The sequence below is a fragment of the Anthonomus grandis genome, chromosome 17 (assembly GCF_022605725.1).
Source record: "Anthonomus grandis grandis chromosome 17, icAntGran1.3, whole genome shotgun sequence".
NCBI lineage: Eukaryota > Metazoa > Arthropoda > Insecta > Coleoptera > Curculionidae > Anthonomus > Anthonomus grandis.
The window spans coordinates 7408141-7430083 of NC_065562.1; the positions used below are offsets into that span (position 1 = coordinate 7408141).

Genomic DNA, 21943 nt, shown 5'->3' on the forward strand with positions numbered 1-21943 from the left:
GTATTTTTAAAGAACGTATCAAATTATACTTAGCTGCAAAACTTTAGGTTTATGTCATTAACCGTTTTCAAGATAATTAAAAGATTTTTTTTATTTATTATAAATTTGGTCAATCGGATGGTCGTTAAATGGCCGATGTTGTCATATCTTATTTTTGTCATATGTATAACTTTGTTTTGAACAGCTGGTCTTTATTTTTAATAATATAGTTTACGAAGTCTTGAAAGTAGCCAAGAATATTATTATTAAATTATAAATTCTAAAGAAATGTATATCTGTGGGTCTTCTTAGATTTGCGAAAAAAACATACAACACCTATTTTGTACACCGTCGCTCATGTATTAAACATCCTATTAAAAAATCAAACTGTTTTAATAAATAAGTTTTGGAAAAATGAAATACCTCAAATACTAGATTTTCTATAAAGCTTAAAAAGTTCTATGTTCTTTGCAATTAAACCCTGTTTATTTCAGAAAACATCTAGCATCAAACAAAAGTTGCTTACCTACATTTGTTACATAGTTTTCTTTACTTTACATTCTCTATTACAGTCACATTGACAGTACCGAAGAAAGTAGTAAACTCAGTACGGGCGGTTACTACTGCACCCAGTGTTCCAGCAAATACTGTGAGCTTCCAGTGGAATGTAGAGCTTGCGGGCTAACTTTGGTCTCAGCACCACATTTGGCCAGATCATACCATCATTTATTTCCACCACCTAATTACCAAGAAATTCAGTTTGCCACCCAAACTGCCATTTGTTATGCTTGTCAGAAACCTTTTGGAGATGCGGACAAACAAGTATGTATAAAATGTATATGCTTCATTAAGGGTGATGAGGTAACATATCTCAATAATGAATAATCCAGGACCTTTGGGGAAAAATAGGTTAATAAAGAGGCAAAAAGAAATTGTTGAATAAAGAAAGGCTAGCTAACAAAAAAGTTTGTTAGCGTTGGTTTTCGTATAAAAGTTACAAAAATATTACGTAAATAATGACACTATCATTCCACATCTCTTTGTTTTAATATTTTTTGCTATTGAATGGAAATTAGGGAGAACGGAAAGGAATGTCTATTAACCCTTTCTGAGCCAAATCCTAATGACTTTTGTATTAAAAAAAATTCTACTGTAGTTGTCTTGTTTGCTATATTTAAAAAATATTTTTATTTATTTAAAAAAAAAACATGTCCATTGCAATGCACAAAATTCCTAGTATATAAAAAAAATTTTATGAAAATTAAATTAAAACAAAAATATAAGTAAAATAATTAAATTTACTTTTTATGAAATACAAAAAAAGAGTTTATGCCTTTTACCAAATATAAATGTACATTACATTTAATGCAAAAAGTATATATTTTTTTATGGCATCCTTCCAGTTTGCAACCCGGCTTGTTTGTCGTCAAATCCTGGAAAAACACACTCGGTGGTTTTATTTCAGTATGAGCACGAATAATAACTGTATTTTCAATCAAAGATGGTCGTCCACGTTTGGGCGGGTCCTTATGAAGAATAAGATATTCAGCCACTTTCCGTTGAAACACTAAAAGATCTAATATATTTTTCTTTGGTACTTCGAGAAGTTCGGTTTGCTTTTTATACTCTAACCACGAATTCACTGATCTCAAACCAAGGGCATGTATTATAATTCTTAGGGTCCACTTTTTAGACCTTACACGGGAACGATACAAGCTCAAAAGAGAGTCTAATTTATCGATCCCTCCCATATTCATATTATATATTTTTATGCATTCTGGCCGATCTACGTCTATATATTTTTTTTCGATTTACCCCAACGACGGCGCTTATCAGAGAGCCCTTCACCAATGAAATTAGATGCAACAATCACTGATTTGTTGTCATATCATTTAGTTACAACTCCATCTGAGCTAATGACAGTTTTACATGAACCTCGTCCGTCCTTTCTCATTGCAGCATCTGATATTAATGATGGGTTAGAAAACATTGTTGATCCTGACAGTACTAATTGCGAATATTGACCTCTTAGTCAGATATTGAAATAATTGATAACTACTGAAATAATTATCAAAGAATAGTCCATGATTTTTAGAATCTATTCTCTAACTTAGATGCATAACAACCGCGGCACTTGATCCTAATGTCAAAAACTCTGGTTGAATTTCGGTTGTAGAATCTTGATGTATAAGGAAGTCATATACTAAGCCACTTTGTTTGGATCGAATATAAATTTGAATACCCCATTTCTTCGGTTTATTTTTTATGTGCTGTTTAATATTGATTTGTCCTTTAAATGGTACTATTTGCTCATCCACACATACAAGTAGATTCGTCTCCAAGGGAAGTTCCAGGCATCTTTCTCTAATTGAATCATAAAGAGGTCTAACCTTCCAGAGCCGATCTGAATTTCCTTTTGGCCTACTTTTTACATCGACAATGAAGAGACTGGCGTAGTTTCGAGAACCTTTTTTGATTCATATTATTGTCTTTTATAATTGGGGCATCAATTGAACCGTTCCAGTACACTTTGATTCTTGGAAGGTTCAAATTTCCCATAAGAATGAAATGAATGATTTTTGGAGCTCTACAGCGTCAGTAGGAGAAAAGCGACAAATGTGCTGTTGAGGGACATAAAGTGTTTTATCAGCATTTGTTCAAAAATTTTGTTGGACATGTATCTTACAAAAAATAAATAAGGCTCTGGTAGATCAATTACCTCATTTTCTATTGGTTTTGCCCAATTTATTTTTCTTCTTTCATAAGTTGAATCTTTTAGCCATTTTATGTCTTTTATCAGTTGGATCGAATTTTTCATAAAAACTTTTTGTATATTCTAATTTTCTTCTTTTGTTCTCTTTTTCTCCTATAATTTCATATTCCATTTCAATCACCTGTACCCTTTGAACATTGAATGCCTAGAAAAACCTAGCTGCAAACCATAGGCGAGGTTGTTTGAGTTCACTCTCGGACAATGATGTCAAATGTGTTATATTTTGTAACAGGTAAAAAATGTACTCTTTAATAGTTTCGTTTATTTGCTGACTAATAATATATATTTTGAGAGTAATCAACAAATTTTTAAGAATAAAAAAAAGATTCCTGACAAAAAGCAACTTAGCAACGTAGAATACCTTGATGTTTACAATGCACATATCCCATGTTGCACTTTGTGTTGTTTTTCTAGATATTTTTTCATATCTGTGAAGCTAACGCCCGATCGATATCCAGTAACTAAGATCTAGAACGCAGCATATGTCGTTTGCCAGCAACCTATTTATAGTCCGCGCCCGCTGTTATTTAATCGATTGGGCCCTAAATATATCTTAATATGTATCTGTCCCTAATATGTGTAATATGTGTAATATGGCCCTAAATGTATCTCCTGCAATTCCCAAGGAATTTTAATATTTTTTTGTCCAGATATCAATAACTAAATCGATTTATAGTGGTTATACAGGGTGTTCCGTTGATCATGTTACAATTTTTATAAGGTAGATAGAAAACGTCAAAAGAAAAACAAAAGTTCATATAAACATGGGTCCGGAAAAGCTTCTTCAGGGAGCTAGAGCTCTTTGAAAATAACCTTTAAAAACTAGTTTTTTAATAGCTCCGGAACTACTTTAGCTACCGCAACCAATTTTGGGAGGTAAATTATTGTTAGTACGTTTATTCTTTTGAATCTACTAAATAAAAAAAAAAATTAGCAGGGGCTTCAGAATCAGGGGGGTCTTTGGTAAATTTAGGCCCGTTTCTTTAAGGCTTTAATTTCTGCCCGTTTGGGCATTAGATTATGATGTTCCTATGCTTTTTACATAAAAAAGGTGCTCTTAGTAAAAGTCGGTAAATATCACCGTTTTTGTGGAAATTGACTAAAACCAAACTAAGATACAGCACCTGAATTAATTATTTTAATAATAATAATAATAATGCTAATTCATTGACACTGTCAGTATTTTTTAAATTTGTCACTGTCAGTATTTTTTACATAATATTAATTCCCTTATTATTACGGTTAAGTAATGGAAGATTACACTTTTGCTGAATACGTCGATATGCTTTTAATTTATGGGGAAGTTCGATGTAATGGTAGAGCTGCTTTTCGACTATATTATGAAGAGCGGTTTCCCGAAAGGCGAATCCCAGCTCACACACTTTATGAAAGGGTCAATCAACGGCTTAGGGAGACTGAGGTGGGACTCTGTAACTCAAATAGCGATAGATAAACTCTTTATTCTCTATCTCTACGGTATTTCGTACTCTGTAACGCCGTTCGGGCTTTTTCGTTACAGAACGAATATAGAAGACCTCGCTTTCTTAAGCGACAACGAAAAGGACCTTTCTATTGTAAAGATATTATTTTCTTCCTTTTTTAGCGTGTATTGTGGGAAAGAATAAACTATTGGCTTAATTATTTGGATTTGGCACCGACTTCCCGTCCGTACGCCGTAAATGGGAAAATTTTATTAGGAGGGAGAAAAAATTTAACGTGCGATGGACGGGAGTCACTACCTGATTTTTTTAAGTGTTATGTCATGATTTATTTTTAGTTTTTCGTTTTTGATTTATATTTGTATTCTGTGATTTAGGGTAAAAGGAAAAGAAGAAATCAAATTATTTTACTAAGTAAGTACTCATCCATTCCCTCAAGTAAATAATATCCTATGTAAAATTACACCTTGCAATTGCAAATCATTATAGATAAAAAGTGGGTATACATCATAATATTATTTCTGTTAACTTCCTATAATACCTGTTATATGTTTGGAATAAACTATGTTTGGAATAAACTTAAATTGTTCCAGACTAGTTTTTAATTCCATTTTTAATGAATAATCAACTCATTATTGTTGTTGCAGATATGGAGAATCAAAGTAGAGCACCTAAAATCAATCCAGCGCAATGGGCTGTGCTGGATTGGTTTAAAATAAAAAAATTAAAATAAAAAAAAAGTCAAAATGTCAATATTGTCAATGTCATTTTCTTCTTCTTCTTGTATTCACAGCTGGACTATGCTCAATTGTCTGATGTTTTTAGAATAGATAATTATCGAATTCTCTATGCCCGAGCAACAACGAAGTTTATAAGGAAATGTTTATGGAGTGCCAAGGCATTAAGTGATCTTTATCTCTTCGCTTCCTTCTCTAAATAGAGAAAATTTACAGAGTCCCACGCCTGGCTCCGTGTGCTTCAGCGATTTGAAGATAACCCATCAGTAAGTACTCGAGCAGTAGCTGATGCGATGCATGTAAATCATGTTATATAGGGTATGGAAAGTTGTTAATGAACAGCTTCTTCGGCCCTACCACCTGCAAAAGGTGCAATCATTAGGACCCAATGATTTTATGCCCCGCGTGAATTTTTGCCAGTGGTTTCTTGACGGGTGTACAGAAGAACCTCAATTTCCAAAATATGTCCTTTTTACTGACGAGGCTTTATTTACAAAAGAAGGCATTTTTAATTCTAAGAATCATCATGTGTGGAGTGAGGAAAACCCTTATGGTATTCATTTTAGGAGCTATCAACATAAGTTTTCGGTCAATATGTGGGCCGGCAATGTTGGAGAACGATTGGTCCAATTATGTTGCCTCCTCGTTTAACGGGAAATGTTTATTTACATTTTTTAAGAATTGTACTGCCAGAACTATTAGATGATTTGCCCCTAAATATACGACAGAACTTATGGCTACAACACGATGGAGCGCCAGCTCATTTTTCACTTATTGTCCGCGAGTTTATAAATGAAAATTTTGGAAGGTGCTGGATTGGCCGCGGAGGCCCTGTCACCTGGCCAGCGCGCTCACCAGATTTGACACCCTTAGATTTTTTTCTTTGGGGGCATATGAAGTCTCGTATATGAAACTCCAGTCGAGTCAGTGAAGACGTGGTGGCCAGAATTTCCGCAGCTGCTGAAGTAATCCAAACCACGCCTGATATTTTTAACCACGTCAACCTTAATATGGTGCGTAGATACAATAAATGTATCGATCGTGGCGGCCGGCATTTTGAGCAATTAATATTTTAAGTTTATTTTTGTAATACCAATCTTTAATAACATTTGTTTACGTTTCTAAAATTGTTAATTTGTTGGTTTCTTATTACACTTAAAATCATTTAAACATTTTATGCCTCAAGGTAATTAAAGTGACAGTTAATTAATTTGAGTACCAATTTAATAAAGTGGCTACCTTAACTTTTTTTAAACATTTATTTTTTATTTACGCCGGATTTTTTTTTAAATTGTTTATTAATAATAATAGGTAATTCATTTTTGTATCTCATAACTTGCTTTTCGTCAATTTTTACAAAAACGGTGATATTTACCATTTACCGACTTTTACTAAGAGCACCTTTTTTATGTAAAAAGCATAGAAACATCATAATCTAATGCCCAAACGGCCAGAAATTAAAGTCTTAAAGAAATGGTCCTAAATTTACCAAATACCCCCCTGATTCTGAAGCCCCTGGTAAATATTTTTTTTATTTAGTAGGTTCAAAAGAATAAACGTACTAACAATAATTTACCTCCCAAAATTGGTTGCGGTAGCTAAAGTAGTTCCGGAGCTATTAAAAAAAAACTAGTTTTTAAAGGTTATTTTCAAAGAGCTCTAGCTCTCTGAGGAAGCTTTTCCGGACCCATGTTTATATGAACTTCTGTTTTTCTTTTGACGTTTTCTATCTGCCCTAGAAGTTTGTAACATGATCAACGAAACACCCTATATACCTCTACAAACTAAAGTTTTTTTGTGAAGAAATTATTGAATTGTTAGATGTTAAAAAATATAAAGGGCTATGTAACTTCTTTCGGTTATAAGGAAAAGTTTCATCCATATCCTTTGGCAGTTATAGCCGTTTATAACATCTAACTCAATAATTTTTAATCAAAAAACTTTGGTTTGTAGAGGTTTGCAACCATTTCAAATCCGTTTAGATATTTATTATAAAAATAAGTTTAATTTAAATCCCTTGGAAGGTAACCTGTTAATTAATTACTAAAAAACCTTAGTTTATTGCGGTTTATACCTACTATAAGCCGATTTAGTTATCCATTGTTAATATCTAGACAAAAAATCATTAAAACACCTTTGGCATTCCAGGAGATACGGGCATTATATTGATTAAACAATAATGGGCGCTGACTATAAATATATTTCTGGCAAACGACATATGCTCCGTTCTCGATTTTGGTTGCTGGATATCGACCAGACACTACCTTTATTTTTGCACACATTAATTTTGCGGTATTTCGAGTTCGACTAAGCAATAAATTTGCTAGGTTATAATAATATACTTAATTACACATTTTTATTAATATTTTGGTATTCAATACTTAATATGTCGTCTTTTATATTTTCACTTTTTCTTTTGCTTTATAATAAAGAATGAAATTAGGTTTCTGCTAATTATAATAATTTATTATCTCACTTTATTTTCCTCTATTAAAATTGAGTAATCACTGGCAACATGGAATACTAAGCATGTTTATCGACAAAATATCCCTCTCTGCCTCCTGTCAAAAATTCATTTTTGGACTAGGAAAATTTAACCTAACCTCATTATTTTTATGAGAGGAATCTGCTGTTAAAATATTTGCCATTATTAATCGGACACCCTGTATATCCTTCAGAAATTTCTGTAGATTTCCACCCTCCGTGTCTTTAAAATGTTTCTATATTCGCCCCAGAATCCACAAGTATTCATATCGTAACAAGTGCGAGAATAAACTTTCCCGCACTTGTTGCGAAATGAAGCCACTTCTTTACCAAAAACTATATCGAAATGTACCTTTCGTAATAGTCGTAGAAAAAATTATTTTCCTGGTTTATTCATTGCTGAAATATGGTATTTTAGGATCTTTAATGAAAAGCTCTGTAGTACCTGTATTTTATTGGTATTAAAATTAATTATATGTATTGACTTTCAGGTTTATCAATGCCTCACTTGTCAGAAAATATTCTGTATAGATTGTGATATATTTGTCCATGAAACACTCCATACTTGTCCAGGATGTGCGACGGATTTGGCAACTTTTCAGCAGTCACACAGTTGATAAAAATAATGTTTTTTTAAATTATAAGTTTTTTAATAAAGTTTTTTTTTTAAATAATTAAAGTCAGTAATTAACCAACTGCGAATCCTATCACAGAATAAACGATCTCACAGAAGCGAAGGCTTGCGTCGGCTCCTTTGATATCCGTGAACCAGTTTTTTATAAGCCCAACTGACAGATGCACCCGGCGCAAATACACTAAGATATCTCGTAAAGTTGTAGTAAACGCATACACCGAACGAAGTGCTTTTATTTTTAAAATCGAAATGGTTATATTCATATAATACGGGAGCAAACTACAAAATTTAGTTAAATTTCAAATAGGATTTTTTTTTGTTAAGGTTTATATTGGTCCTTGCTTTTTAGAATAATTATGATAATTATTATTTTTATAAAAATTGTTATTTGACAGTTTTGATATACGATAGAGGTGTAGGTTAGTATACTTTTAATTTGTTTTGGAATGGAATTTTTGTGTTTTTTTGTGGAAAGTTGTTTTATTATAATGGTAAATAATATTTGCCTTTAGTAAGGCACTAGCTGAGAAAAAGTCTGCTTTTTGTGTGATGTTAATATGTTAAAAATATACATATACATATGTACATAGGTAGGTATTTTTAAATTAAATTTTAGCTGGAAGATTTATACGCAGGTATGTTTTCTCGTATGTTTTAAACACAACACATTTAAGAGTAGGTATCATCGGCTTTTATATATTTATATATAAAAAGATATATGTAGGTGCCACACATACGTTAATATAAAGGTAATATACGTTGTATAGTCGCCGTCCATTATGATAGTCTGGAATAAAATATAAGATTTTTAAGGGTTTTACTATTACTATATTATGCACTTGCATGGGTAAACCAGTCCATAAAAAGACAGATAATTGAAAATTAAAGTCATTATTCTTTATCACATAAAAATACTGTATACCTAAATCAACCTTAATATTTTTATCTATGTACAATGTTATGTACCTGCACGTATGTACACATACATAGATACATATGGTTTAGGCATATACATATATGTTTATTAAATTAAATAATTTTTATTCTGTATTTATTTGCATGGCGCGACAAATTAATTAGAACTTTTCAAAGCTTTTAAACAACCGTCATAATAATGAATAATACATAATAATGTAACTTCTGTATACCTACTTTAATGAAAATAAAAAACGGCAAATTACAAAATATCGCAAATATACACACTAACGCTCGTACTAATACACTAATTATGACCCGATACACCACGTGGGCGACGACAGTTGTACCCGTTAGAATGGGGGTAAATGGGAGGAGCCTGAACGAAAAACCGGTTCGGTAAAAACGGCTAGCCTTCGCTTCTGTGAGATCGTTTATTCTGTGATCCTATGTCTAGCAAATGTATTAGAAAAAAAATGCAAAAAATACTTTTTATGTTATTGTTTTATTTTTAGTAAAAAAAAAGGTAATAGATTACAATAAATATCTAATATCAAATGTGTCCAGAATAAATTGGGGTACATATGGATTTTAGTTTAAAATTGAAGAAGTCATTTTCACATATGGGTTGGTCACTATTGTAAATATTACGTAACGGTAAAGCAAATACTCACATATGATGGGTGTTTCACATAATATTGATACGAGACCTCACTTTGGCTTAATTCAATCGACCAAATTACAGATATTAATTAACTAAGATAGACTATTTATTAGATGGTTTTCCTATTTACTTAATAACTTAGATTAACTAAAATATTAATTAAATATGAAATTCATCACGGCGCAACGATTGTCAACATCGCAGTAAAGTGTACAACAATAAATTTGTTATATTGTTTGTAAGCACCAACGGTGGATATAAGGAAATTCTTTGCTCCTAGTAAAAATTATCGATTTCTAAATTTGGTATACAGGGTATCCGAAAGGCTAGCGCAATCCTTTAAGGGTATGATAGCCGACCTAATTTTGAACAGTTTAAGCCAAACACGTAGGGGAGAGGTCCCTATTTTGGACCGGCACTTAAAATGGACCATCGCCTTTATTCCATCTGCTGGCCGGTAGATATAGCTTATATATTTGCTAGCCGCAGCCCGAAACAAGAGGTCTGTACAGTTCGGATAATTCGGGAGGAGGCAGTGAACGAATTTGAATCCCTTTATTATAAGTGCGTTTCGACGTCTCGGGAATTTTTAGACACTTTTGAAGCGGAAAATAGTAGCCTACCGAATTTAGCCGTACAGCCCCAACATAATATGCCTACTGCTAGCGTGCAGTTACCTAGATTAGGGGTACCTAAGTTTGGGGGTGACTACAGTAAATTTCCTCAATTTTTTTTGAAACATTCGAAACGTTAATTCATAAGAATACAGTGGTAGATAACATTCAAAAATTTTATTATCTGTTGGATTCGTTAGAAGGGGAAGCTAGGAGAGTTTTAGAATGTTTAGAAATAACGAACGATAATTACGCTGTAGCAATTGAGTTACTTAAAAAAAGGTTTTATAACAAGCCTATCATTATCCAATCGCATTTAAAGGCTTTGTTTGACATGGCTTCAATCAATAAAGAGTCGCATCAATTGCTTCAAGGTATGGTGGATAGCGTGGAGAAACATGTAAGGGCACTTAGGGCCTTGGGAGAGCCGGTAGACAAATGGGGTAGGTTGTTAATATTTTTCCTCACTCGGAAGTTGGATTTAGACACAAAAAAGGAGTGGGAGAAAAAAGCCATAGATCAATTTAGCGGAAATCCAACTTTTGAAGAATTTATTAATTTTTTACAGAATAAAGCTAGAGTTTTAGGATCGGTAGAATATAACAATAAATCTTCTAAGAATTTTACCAAGCAATTAGTAGGAAATCGAGGCTCATACGCAGTTGTAGGTTATGATAGTAACAATAATAGCAGTCATTTAAATACAGTAAAATGTGAGTATTGCAAGGGTGCTCACTATGTTTATTTTTGTGAAACATTGCTTGCATTCCCTGTAGAAAAACGCGCAGAGTAAGTTAGGAATTTAAAATTATGCTTCAACTGCTTAAGGTCTAGTCATCAGGTGAAAGATTGTAGGTTATCAGGTTGTAGAAAATGTAAACGCAGACACAACACCATGTTGCATCCTGATTCTAGCGCAGCCATCGATGATAAAAATAATTGTAACACGGCTATGGTTACTTCTACAGAAAAATCGGATTCTGAAGAGCAGGTGGTGGTTGCTGCTTGTAATAGTACAATCCAACCCGCAAGACAAATTGTTTTGTCCACAGCATGCGTTGAGATAAAGGCTGCAAATGGTAATTTCGTAAAAAGCAGAGCGCTGTTAGATAGTGGATCGCAAGTAAATTTTGTTTCAGAAGACTTAGCGAAACAATTAGGGCTGAAATTCAATAGAACAAGCGTACCAATATCTGGTGAGGTAGTAACGAACATAAATTGTCAGGTTAATAGCAAAATTAAGTCAGTTTATAATAATAACTACACTGCTGATTTGTCATTTTTAGTATTAAAAAACATTACTGCAAACATTCCCTCTTGTTCATTTGACTTTCCAAATGAACAATTCCAGCAAATCTTAAATTAGCTGACCCCGAGTTCAATAGATCAGCCAAAATAGATATTTTGTTGGGCGCAGGGATTTTTTTCGATTTATTATGTGCAGGGCAAATCAAGTTAGGAAAACAAATGCCTGTTTTGCAAAAGACAGTATTAGGTTGGATAGTTTCGGGGCCTTTGTATATAAATAATCAAAACCCACAATCTTTAAGTAACGATAGAGTTCATTGTCACTTAGCTTACGAGACTATAGAGGCACAGCTAGATAAATTGTGGGCATTAGAAGAGTATCCGGTTGTAAAAAGACTCTCTAGAGAAAAACAAGAGTGTGAAAATAATTTTGTAGAAAATGTAACCAGGGACGAAACTGGACGTTTTTGCGTTAAATTACCCTTAAAGTCGAATGTTGATAGCTTAGGTGAAAGTCTTAATCAAGCGAAAAATAGATTATTTTCTTTAGAAAAGAAATTATCAAAAAATCCCTTACTTAAGAAAAACTATTGTGATTTTATGGATGAATATATTTCTCTAGACCATATGAGTAAGATTCCTAAAAACGAGATAGAGTGTAGTAACAGAATCTTTTATTTACCCCACCATGCGGTTGTAAACGTCTTACCACAAAGTCGTTGTCCAGTCTTATCACAAAGCTGCGAGTAGTCTTCGACGCAAGCGCAAAATCAAGTAGTGGTATTTCATTAAATGATAGGGCCTACTATACAAGATGAACTTTTTGAAATATTGATACGGTTTAGGCAGTTTAACGTAGTTATTACAGCAGATATTGCAAAAATCTATAGGCAGGTGAATCTAGCGTCGGAACATCGTGACTTACGGCGCATTATTTGGCGTAGGAATCCATGTTTAGAAATCGAACATTTTAGGTTAAATACCGTTACGTATGGGACGGCCTCAGCGTCGTTTTTGGCCACCAGGTGCATAAAGCAAATCGCTAATAATTTAAAAGAAAAATCACCTGAGTTAAGTGAAATAATTAATAAATATTTTTACGTAGATGACTGGATCTATACGACTAGTTCTGTCGAAACCGCGATAGATGTTGGCCAAAAATTGTCGAAGTGTTTAGCGGAATACGGTTTTCCATTACGCAAATGGTGTTCAAACAAAGATGAAGTCTTAACGGCTTTGTCTAACGAAAATGATAGCACGACAAATCATTTTACCATAGATAACGATAAAAGAAAAACTTTAGGAATTTTTTGGAGGGCAAAAAATGATACCCTTGAATATTCTATCAAACCGAGCGAAGCCAATTTTGTCACAAAACGTTTTATCTTATCTGTAATTTCACAAATTTTTGACCCCCTTGGGTTGGTAGGTCCCGTTACCATAAAAGCAAAAATTATTTTGCAAAGGTTGTGGAAATTGAAGTTAGGATGGGACGAATCAATTCCGTTGGACTTGTTAACAGCTTGGAATATGTTTTATAATCAGCTAGAATCCTTGATATGTATTACAATAGCTAGGCAATGTATAATAAGTGACCCAAATTTTATAGAAGTGCACGGGTTTTGCGACTCAAGCGAAAACGCATACGGTGCTTGCCTATATTTGAGATCCGTAAGTAGAGCCGGGAACATTTTAGTTAGGCTTATTTGTGCTAAGTCCCGCGTCGCGCCACTTCATTTTACATCTCTTCCTCGATTAGAGTTATGTGGAGCTCTACTGTTAGCAAGGCTAATGAAAAAGGTCGTAGATGCTTTAGATGCTTAACAAATAAATAGAATTTTGCTCTGGACGGATTCCACTATAGTGTTGGCATGGCTTGCCGATGAACCTTGTAATCTAAAGGTTTTCGTCGCGAACCGTGTTGAAGAAATTCAAAATTTAAGTAAGTTAGAACAGTGGAATCACGTAATATCTTCGGATAATCCCGCGGATATCATATCGCGTGGTTTGGATCCTAGTCAGTTACGAGATTCGAATTTGTGGTGGTTCGGACCTGTATGGTTATCGGAACATCAGGATTACTGGCCAAAACAAAATGTAGAAAAGATTAAAGAAATTTCCGAAAAGAAAAAAGAAAAAATAACACTTTTAAATGTTATTCCCGATCAAAGTATATTTACCGTAAAAAGTTCTTTCTAAACTTACACGAGTAGCAGCATGGTGTCTAAGATTTTACCGAAATGTAACTAGTAAATCTGATAGTCGAGAATATAATAAGAATTTGACAATTACCGAAATAGACAAGGCTTTGACATCTTTAGTTAAAATAGCACAGGCTCAGGGGTTTGCTATGGATATTAGTTCATTAAAAGAGCGCGGTTGTGTGTCTAAGCATAGCAAACTTAAATCGTTAGATCCATTTTTTCATGAGGGTCTTATATTAGTTGGTGGCCGCCTAAGAAAATCTTTGGAGGCATTTTCTACGAGACATCCTATAATATTACCCCAAAAACATCCTCTTACTAGGCTAATAATATTAGATCAACATCAAAAGCATCTTCATGCGGGTGCACAAGCGATTTTGTCTGCTTTGAGAGATCGTTTTTGGATAATTAATGGTAGGAAAGTAGTACGTAGCATTTTATCTAAGTGCCATACCTGTTTTAGGGTTAAACCAAGTACGTTGAATCAAAAAATGGGTGATTTGCCTAGAGACCGGGTGACGCTGCAGCGTCCATTTTATATATGCGGAGTAGATTACGCGGGTCCATTTAATTTAAAAGATGGAAAGCTGCGAAATCGAGCTATAATAAAGGGGTACATGTGTATGTTCGTTTGCTTTGTCACCAAGGCTGTTCATATTGAGCTAGCTAGTGATCTCAGCACAGATACCTTTCTGAATTGCCTTAAGAGATTCGTATCTAGACGCGGATTGTGTAAGCGTATTTATTCCGACAATGCAACCAACTTTGTAGGGGCAAATAACGAGTTGAATAAAGTAAATCAATTTTTGGCTAATATTCAGAAAGACAAATCGGTCGAAACTTATTTATTAGAAAATAAAATTGAATGGCAATTCATACCCGCCAGATCACCTCATCAAGGTGGACTTTGGGAGTCTGCTATAAAATCCGCGAAACATCACCTAGTTAGAATTGTTGGAAATAGAAATTTAACTTTTGAGGAATTATATACAATATTTTCTCAAATTGAAGCGGTTCTAAACTCTAGACCTCTAACCCCACTGTCCTCAGATCCTAACGACCTCCAAGCCCTAACCCCAGGTCACTTCCTTATTGGAGCACCTTTATCTGCTTTACCACAACAAGAGCAATCGTTTAAGCCAGTACCATCTCCTTCAACAAATAGTCCAGCATTTGTGGAAACGCTGGAGCTCCGAGTATATAACTCAACTGCAGCAGAGAAAGAAATGGCAGTCCACCTCTCCAAACCTTGAAGTAGGATCAATGGTGATTTTAAAGGAGGAAAATAGTCATCCTCTAAATTGGAGGCTGGGTCGAGTCATTGCAGTCCATCCCGATCGCAATGGAGAAGTTCGTACCGCCAGTGTTAAAACGATACGTGGTGTTTTTAAGCGTGCAATCCAAAAACTTTGTCTTTTACCTATGGAAAGGGGCAGTTATGGTAGCGCGATAAAACCAGGTTAGTGGTGGTAATTAATAAACCTTTAAGTCAACTAACAGAAATTTGATTTAAGTAAAAAAATTAAAACTGTTTATATATGCAAGCCTATATTTATATGCCTATATTAAGTACCTACCTTTATTATGTGACTAGTTTAAGTTTATATTATGTAATCCTCGTTTAGACTCATTGAGTCCTCTTTTGTATCTTAGATTTAGGTTATATTTATTTTCGAAAGCGTGTGCTTTCAAGGCCGGCGGTTATGTTACGCTCCGCAATGATTTTAATAACTTTGTAAAAATTTGGCAACAGGGCACGGTTTAAATTTGTACCTCCAAGCGCCCGAGCTCGCGCTCTCCCTGTCGACCATCAATCGAATCATAACTAAAGAAATACAGTCCATAAAAAAAACTAGACGATTTAACTTTTATTTAATATCGATCAGAGAAAATACGGAAGTAAAAAGTACTGCCCAACCGGGTTGTTCAGAAGTTAAATAAATGGTATTTTTCAGGATGGTTTATCTTATATGTCGGTTGTAAAGAGCGATAGGCTCATAAATTATGGATGTTTTAGATGTATAACTTCTATTTGCCTTTAAAATATGCCTCTTTTATATTGTTGGAACCGGAATACGCAATTGTCAATAACCGACCCTGTATATGTACCCGTTTCTGATATACAAACACCATTTTATTCTGTACACACTGTATAAAAAAACAATTATAACAACAACCTTAGTGAATAAAATAAATAATATAGAAATGATTGCAAAATATTATTTCTAATTATACCATACAGTGAAGAGTACAAACTAGTTTTATTTACCTATTGTTGAAATATACTTATTTATTTTTTAAAGCTTTAATTCTGGAATCTAAACTCATCACCGTTTGGTTAATTTCGTTTAAGTTAATCGCAAAACTTTCTTGGACGCCTTGGAGCAGGGTTTTATTGTTTAAAACACTGCTGCTGATTTCCGATTGAAGAAGCTCAATCTGAGTCAGGGTTTTTGTAAACTCCGTAGCTGAAAAAAAATAGACAACATAAATAACAATCTCGTTACATTTGTATGCTATTATAGCATATCTAAGAAATAATTTCTAAAAAAGAAAATAATGGCAAAGATACATTTAAAGTATCAAATAGTTAGTAATCTAACAAGCATCTAAAATCCATGTAAATTGACAAAAGCCACATTAATAAAAAAGGAATAACAAAATATTACTTTATTCATGAGTATTCCTTAATTTAATTGAGTTTACGAAATAATATTATTGATTATAGACTAGTAGCTAATAATGATTTCATCATTTACTGGTCCCTGGATCGATCACTTTTTATTTTTCTATATATTCTTTGTAGTTTTTAGTTCTACTAACAGCGACGTTTATATGTTACTAATAGTACTCGTCAAAATAAGAAAAAATGCAAATATGCATGGTCCTATGGAAGAGAGGAGAACTATGGAAGATTTTAAACTAAGCCTCGGTTCTTTTGTAAACGACTTGCTTAAGGGATAAAACTAACTTAATATCATATGTCTTTTATATACTACTGAGTTATTCTCAAGTATTTTTTCCATAAAAACAACGGGAAAAACGAAAATTAATGTACCAACGTACCAATAATAAATTAATTTCACCGATGGACTACTAAAGCATAGGAAAGAACTAGCAAACTTTAATTGGTTAAGAAAAAAAAAGAAGAAAGTCTGCGTTCATGCAAAATACAACATTCATATACGAAAAATTCGACATAATATAAGGAGAGAAAAAATAGAGGTGAACAATAAATTAATATTGCTAAGTTAATGATGCCAAAAGTAAAATTAAAGTAAGAATACAAGCTGGGAGCTTATTAACTTAAATCTTAATAATAAACAAAATAGATATAGTACAATAAATGAGAGAAAACATTGAGATTGCGGATGAATTTGATAAACATCTTTCTGTCGTTGTAAAGGATAAAGTACAGATTTATTTTTTGCTTTTACTCCTCTGGAAATCGCAAATATTATAAAATCTTGACCCAACAAAAAGTCCACTGGACCTGACAACATTCGAGCGTCTGCATGTGTTGATGAACTTTCAACAATACTGTCTTTAACTATCAATACCTCGGTAGAAAAGGGATTGTTTCCCGATCAGCTAAAAAGGTCAGTAGTCGTTCCAATTTTTAAAAAGGGCGAACATAGAAAATTATAGATCTGATCTAAACACTGTGCATGGTTCCACGGCAATGTTAATTCTAGGCTTTTAATATTCTAAGAAGACATCCTTAAGCCAAAAATAATTAAACGAAATTACGCTTGTCAAGAAGTGAGAAATTACAGAAAACTGTGCCATAAAGAGAGAAAAATTGAAGCAATAGCGATGGACTACCAGTAGAACCTAATAACCCCGTAATATTACGTCAGATGTTTATTAGTGTGCCAATTACATGTTATATCTTAGACTCTTATGTTGTGACTCTTGCGCTGGACATAATAATTAAAAACTACTTTTTTGCATTAATTGGCGTATGAAACAAAACATTTCCCATTCCTACTTGGAATGCGGCAAGGATATCAGCCTTGTTAACTCAATATCATAAAACTTGAAAAATTCATCCATTATCCCAAAGATGCTGGTCATACACTTTTATAAAAGGTAAAAACACAAAATCTACTGCATCACAGAAATCTATCCTACTTTATATTTTCTAAACTGATAATAATAGCAGGTATGTATTAATTCAATACATTCTAGTCACCAAAACATCCAAATGGCTCATAAAAAACTTAATTTGCTTTAGAAAAACCCTAGCAAAAATTAAAACAAAAAATATATATTATTTATTTAAAATTATACCGAAAAGTAGCAATACAAGCTTTTTTGTATCTCTTGTTGATTGTAATGGCAAATACATCATGAAAATAGGATAGTGTACAATATCATATACTGAGACACCTAACGACTAGAGGGAGATTTTAAGGCAGCATAACTAAGCCATCATTATCAAATCATGAACTGTGGAGATGAAGTAGTTTCACACTTGGACAGAATTTCTTTTACAGCCGTATGTGCAGAAATATCCTATGCTGTCAATTATTTTGGAAGCTACTTGAAATGTCTTATAGTTCCTCAACAAAATCAGAGAAAGAAAAGTTTTGGGTAAACAGCGTTGAAAAATCTCTTCGATGACCCCGTGCCCATTAAGCTGACAAAAGTAAGAGATTGGCGACACCGAATTCGCTGATGATCCGCCCATTGACTAACTGCAAAAAAGACCATAGAGTCCATGCATTTTTCAAGAAAGTAATAATTTTTGAATTTAAATAGCTGAAAAACTATAATTTTGGTTAATATCATTAATAAATAAAAGTTTTTTTTATAAAAGGTATTTTTTTAAATATTTGTTATTTAAATAAACAACATTCGACTTAAATATTAAATTGTGAATACTGATAAAATATACAATTTTCACTTTGATCGTTATTCGCCACAACCTTTCATTTTATATGAAATTTAATTATTTTTCTTTTTGCCGACCAATTCCGAATAGATTAATATGCAATTGTCAATATTTCAAAACATATTAATTTTTGGAATCTTTATACAAACTTGTCCTTATTTTTATTCTAAGATAAAGGTTCCCATTAACTGGAGGACCAAAAAGTTTTTGTCAATGTACCTCTAAGCTAGTTTTTAAGCGTCCTTTGTACAGGGTGACAATTTAAAAACGAACATCATTTAATATTGCCTCTACCGATGATAAATGGATAATTTTTGAGGCATTTGTTTTCGTGTTACTTTCAATCCCCTGACCCCTAAAATTTTAAATGCCAACCCATTTTTGTGTTCCTTATAAAATTCTACGTCAACTGCATTTATTTTTTTGTCAAAATCGTGACTTAACCTCACAAATGAGTGAAATGTACTGCAATATCTATATTTAAAACGATGTACTTAAACGATCGACAAAACAAGATTCTCATTTTGCTTATGCCTGCTATCAAATTATAAGTAAGTACTTGTTCTTTATTTTCCGACTCCTAGTGTTCATTATTTATTTCATGTTCTTCTAGGATCAGTGAAAAAATCTGTGGAAGTTAATTTCATAAATAATTTCAATAGTTTTCAATTATCAGTACCGTTTCTTAAAATGGTTTACACTATTGCTGAACGCGTAGAAATGATTTTCATCTCAAAATCGTTAAAAGACATTGTGAAAAAAATGTGGCACGTAAGTACATCCGTGAGTTAGTAGCTAAATATGAAGAAACAGGATCTGTTGGCAATAAGAAAAGGAATGAGCCAAGACTGCTCAATGAAGCCGTTCAGATTGAGGGTCTTGGTGAAGTTGTTCAACCATACAAACTTCTAATTACTCAAGAATTAGGGGATGATGACCCAGACCGACGTATTGAGTTTTGCGAAATTATGATTTACAAGATTACTACTCGGTCCACGGTAATAAAGAATATCTGTTTCGGTGACGAAAACACTTTTCACTTAAATGGCAAAGTCAACAAACAAACCTGGCTATTGGGGCGATTTCAATCCTCACATTATTTTAGAGGGACATTGTGGCGTTAACTTTACAGTGTTACTATTTTGCCAAGAGTTTGCAGACGGTAGCTCAGAATTATTGGAGGCTTGGGATTGTTCGAAGGTTCACTTATGACTGGCTATTAAAGAATATAAACTTGATTATAACTATTAAATAAGAGGGCGCCACTTAGTTTTTTTTTTTTTATAAATGAAAGAAAACTAAGAAAAACACTTGGTATATAGGTTTAAATTAACAATTAAATGACCCTGGATAAAGTAGATTTAAAGAGGCAAAAAAAAATATCTTAACAATACAACCAAATTATATTTACACCAAAGATATGTATACACCTCATTTTCTAATCTGTTAAATGTTAATAATTTATTATGAATTGAAATATGAATAATGTTGACATGATTAAAATAAATTTGACAAAAGTAACATTTAAATTATGATTTCACTACTAGGTAGATTTCAGCACTTGGAAAATAAATTGCAATTATTAAAGTTTTTAGTATATATTTCTAGTAGGCAAGGGAAAGTTCATGAAACTTTTTACCTAAGGCATATTAGCCTTAACCGAGTTATATCTACTTAACTACTAAAAAAGGTACTGAAAAATACTGAACAAAAAATAACTAAAATTATAGATAAGAAATTGACGTATTAAATTATGATATTGATTAAATATTTGTAGCAATAAATTGAAATTAAAGGTATATTAATAAAAATTTAAATATGTGAAACAAATCTATGGTTAATAATATTTAAATAAATGGAATAAACTGGCCTGTATATTCCTCCAAGAAATGAACGGCTGGCCTTCAAAATCGAGGCTGTAAATGTATGCCATTTGTAGCTTAGCTATCTGGACTGGGAATATCTAATACTAGCTCTAGCTCTGACTCCAGCTCTACCGCTTTCAGCAATTTCCCGGGGAAATCAAAAGCCTGCAGCCATCAACAATTGAAGAAGAATAAAGACGAAAACGGAAAAGTAAAACCCTAAAACAACGGTTGCCATTGTATTCACTGTCGATAAAAATGAATGGCGTTCAAAATGTGACACACTCACCTTGCTAAGTTTCATTATCTATCCATCAAAATCTCGGGCATCCTGCACCAGAATTATGAAATAAACAGTTCCCTAAAGGAACAAGATTAAGGACTATAAATTATAAACCATATTGGCCACTTCCTGCTTCACTAACTTCGGAAATAAAAAAACTGGCCTTTTACGTGCGCTTCTACCTGCGACACGGGAACAAGTCCTCGAAAAATGGATGCAGTACCGACTAAATAAGTTACGACCCCACCTCTCGCCTGAGCTGTCAATGTCAATCCAATCAGAGAAAACATTAATTAAGACCAACCAGAAGAGTGACGGACCGTCAACAGAAAGCATGAATAATAAAACCAGGAGAGTGATGCGTTACAGTAGAATGTGTCATTGACAGTGTGAATTTAAAGAAATATCGATAAAAGAAGTTGACTGAAATTATTAATATAATTATTGAAATTAATGAAATATCAATGGAGCGTTAGTGAAAATAAGGAATAGAAAAATAAAACGCTACATTTACCCCCTTCCTTGAAGAAAAAAAATTAGCTATGAAATAGTTGATTTTTTTTTTCAACATCAAAAGTCTTTTAACAAAAAAGTTTAACCTATACTAGTTACCCCTATCTAATAATACCAAAGAAAAATTCCCGGATAATTATTATCCCTTACTAAATAACAAACAATTCTGTTAATTACCTGTTCCACAATTTAAATATACAAATTATTTCTAAAAATGGCATCTTCTCGTATTAACTCAATTCAGGATAACTACGTGTATCACCCGTTCCTAAAGGAAGACACAATCGGTATGGACATAAATTAGGAAACTCTTAATATCGAGGAAGGACACAAGTTGGTAAGACAATAGTGATCTTGAGAATACAGAAGTACTATAAAACTAACTTAAAGTAAACTTAAATTAAAACTTAAGCTAAAATTATGTACACTCACGACATTTAATTCTACCATAGAAATCAGTTACCATAGAACTCCAACCTAGGGGAACACTCATTGAAGTTGCAATCAACTTCTCACCAAGAGATCGTGTGGTGTGTAACAAAAAAACTACCCTTTTTAGATGGCGGATTCCAGCAACTAGAAAGAAAACTGGCTGAGATAACTCAAGCACCAGATAATAAACACATGGGCAAAATTTATAACAACAATATCGATTGCCACATTAATTACCCACTACAAAATTCCGTGTGCTCCC

The 21943-nt window shown here is 33.1% G+C and overlaps 2 protein-coding genes across 6 annotated transcripts in view; one reads left to right on the top strand and one right to left on the bottom strand.

Annotated features, from left to right (window-relative positions):
• The window catches only part of LOC126746351 (general transcription factor IIH subunit 2), a 41292-nt gene extending 33209 nt beyond the window's left edge, over window positions 1–8083 (top strand). For all 5 annotated transcript variants that reach the window (XM_050454572.1, XM_050454571.1, XM_050454575.1 and 2 more), the window contains exons 6-7: window positions 552–801; window positions 7904–8083. In XM_050454572.1, the coding sequence (XP_050310529.1) occupies window positions 552–801; window positions 7904–8029 (376 nt within the window). In that variant the 3' untranslated portion in view covers window positions 8030–8083. The remainder of the gene's footprint in view (window positions 1–551; window positions 802–7903) is intronic.
• A 1364-nt stretch (window positions 8084–9447) lies between these two features.
• Window positions 9448–21943, bottom strand: part of LOC126746065 (dynactin subunit 2) — a 57706-nt gene continuing 45210 nt past the window's right edge. The window contains exon 7 of the mRNA XM_050454161.1: window positions 9448–16159. Coding sequence (XP_050310118.1) covers window positions 15978–16159 — 182 coding nt within the window. The 3' untranslated portion in view covers window positions 9448–15977. The remainder of the gene's footprint in view (window positions 16160–21943) is intronic.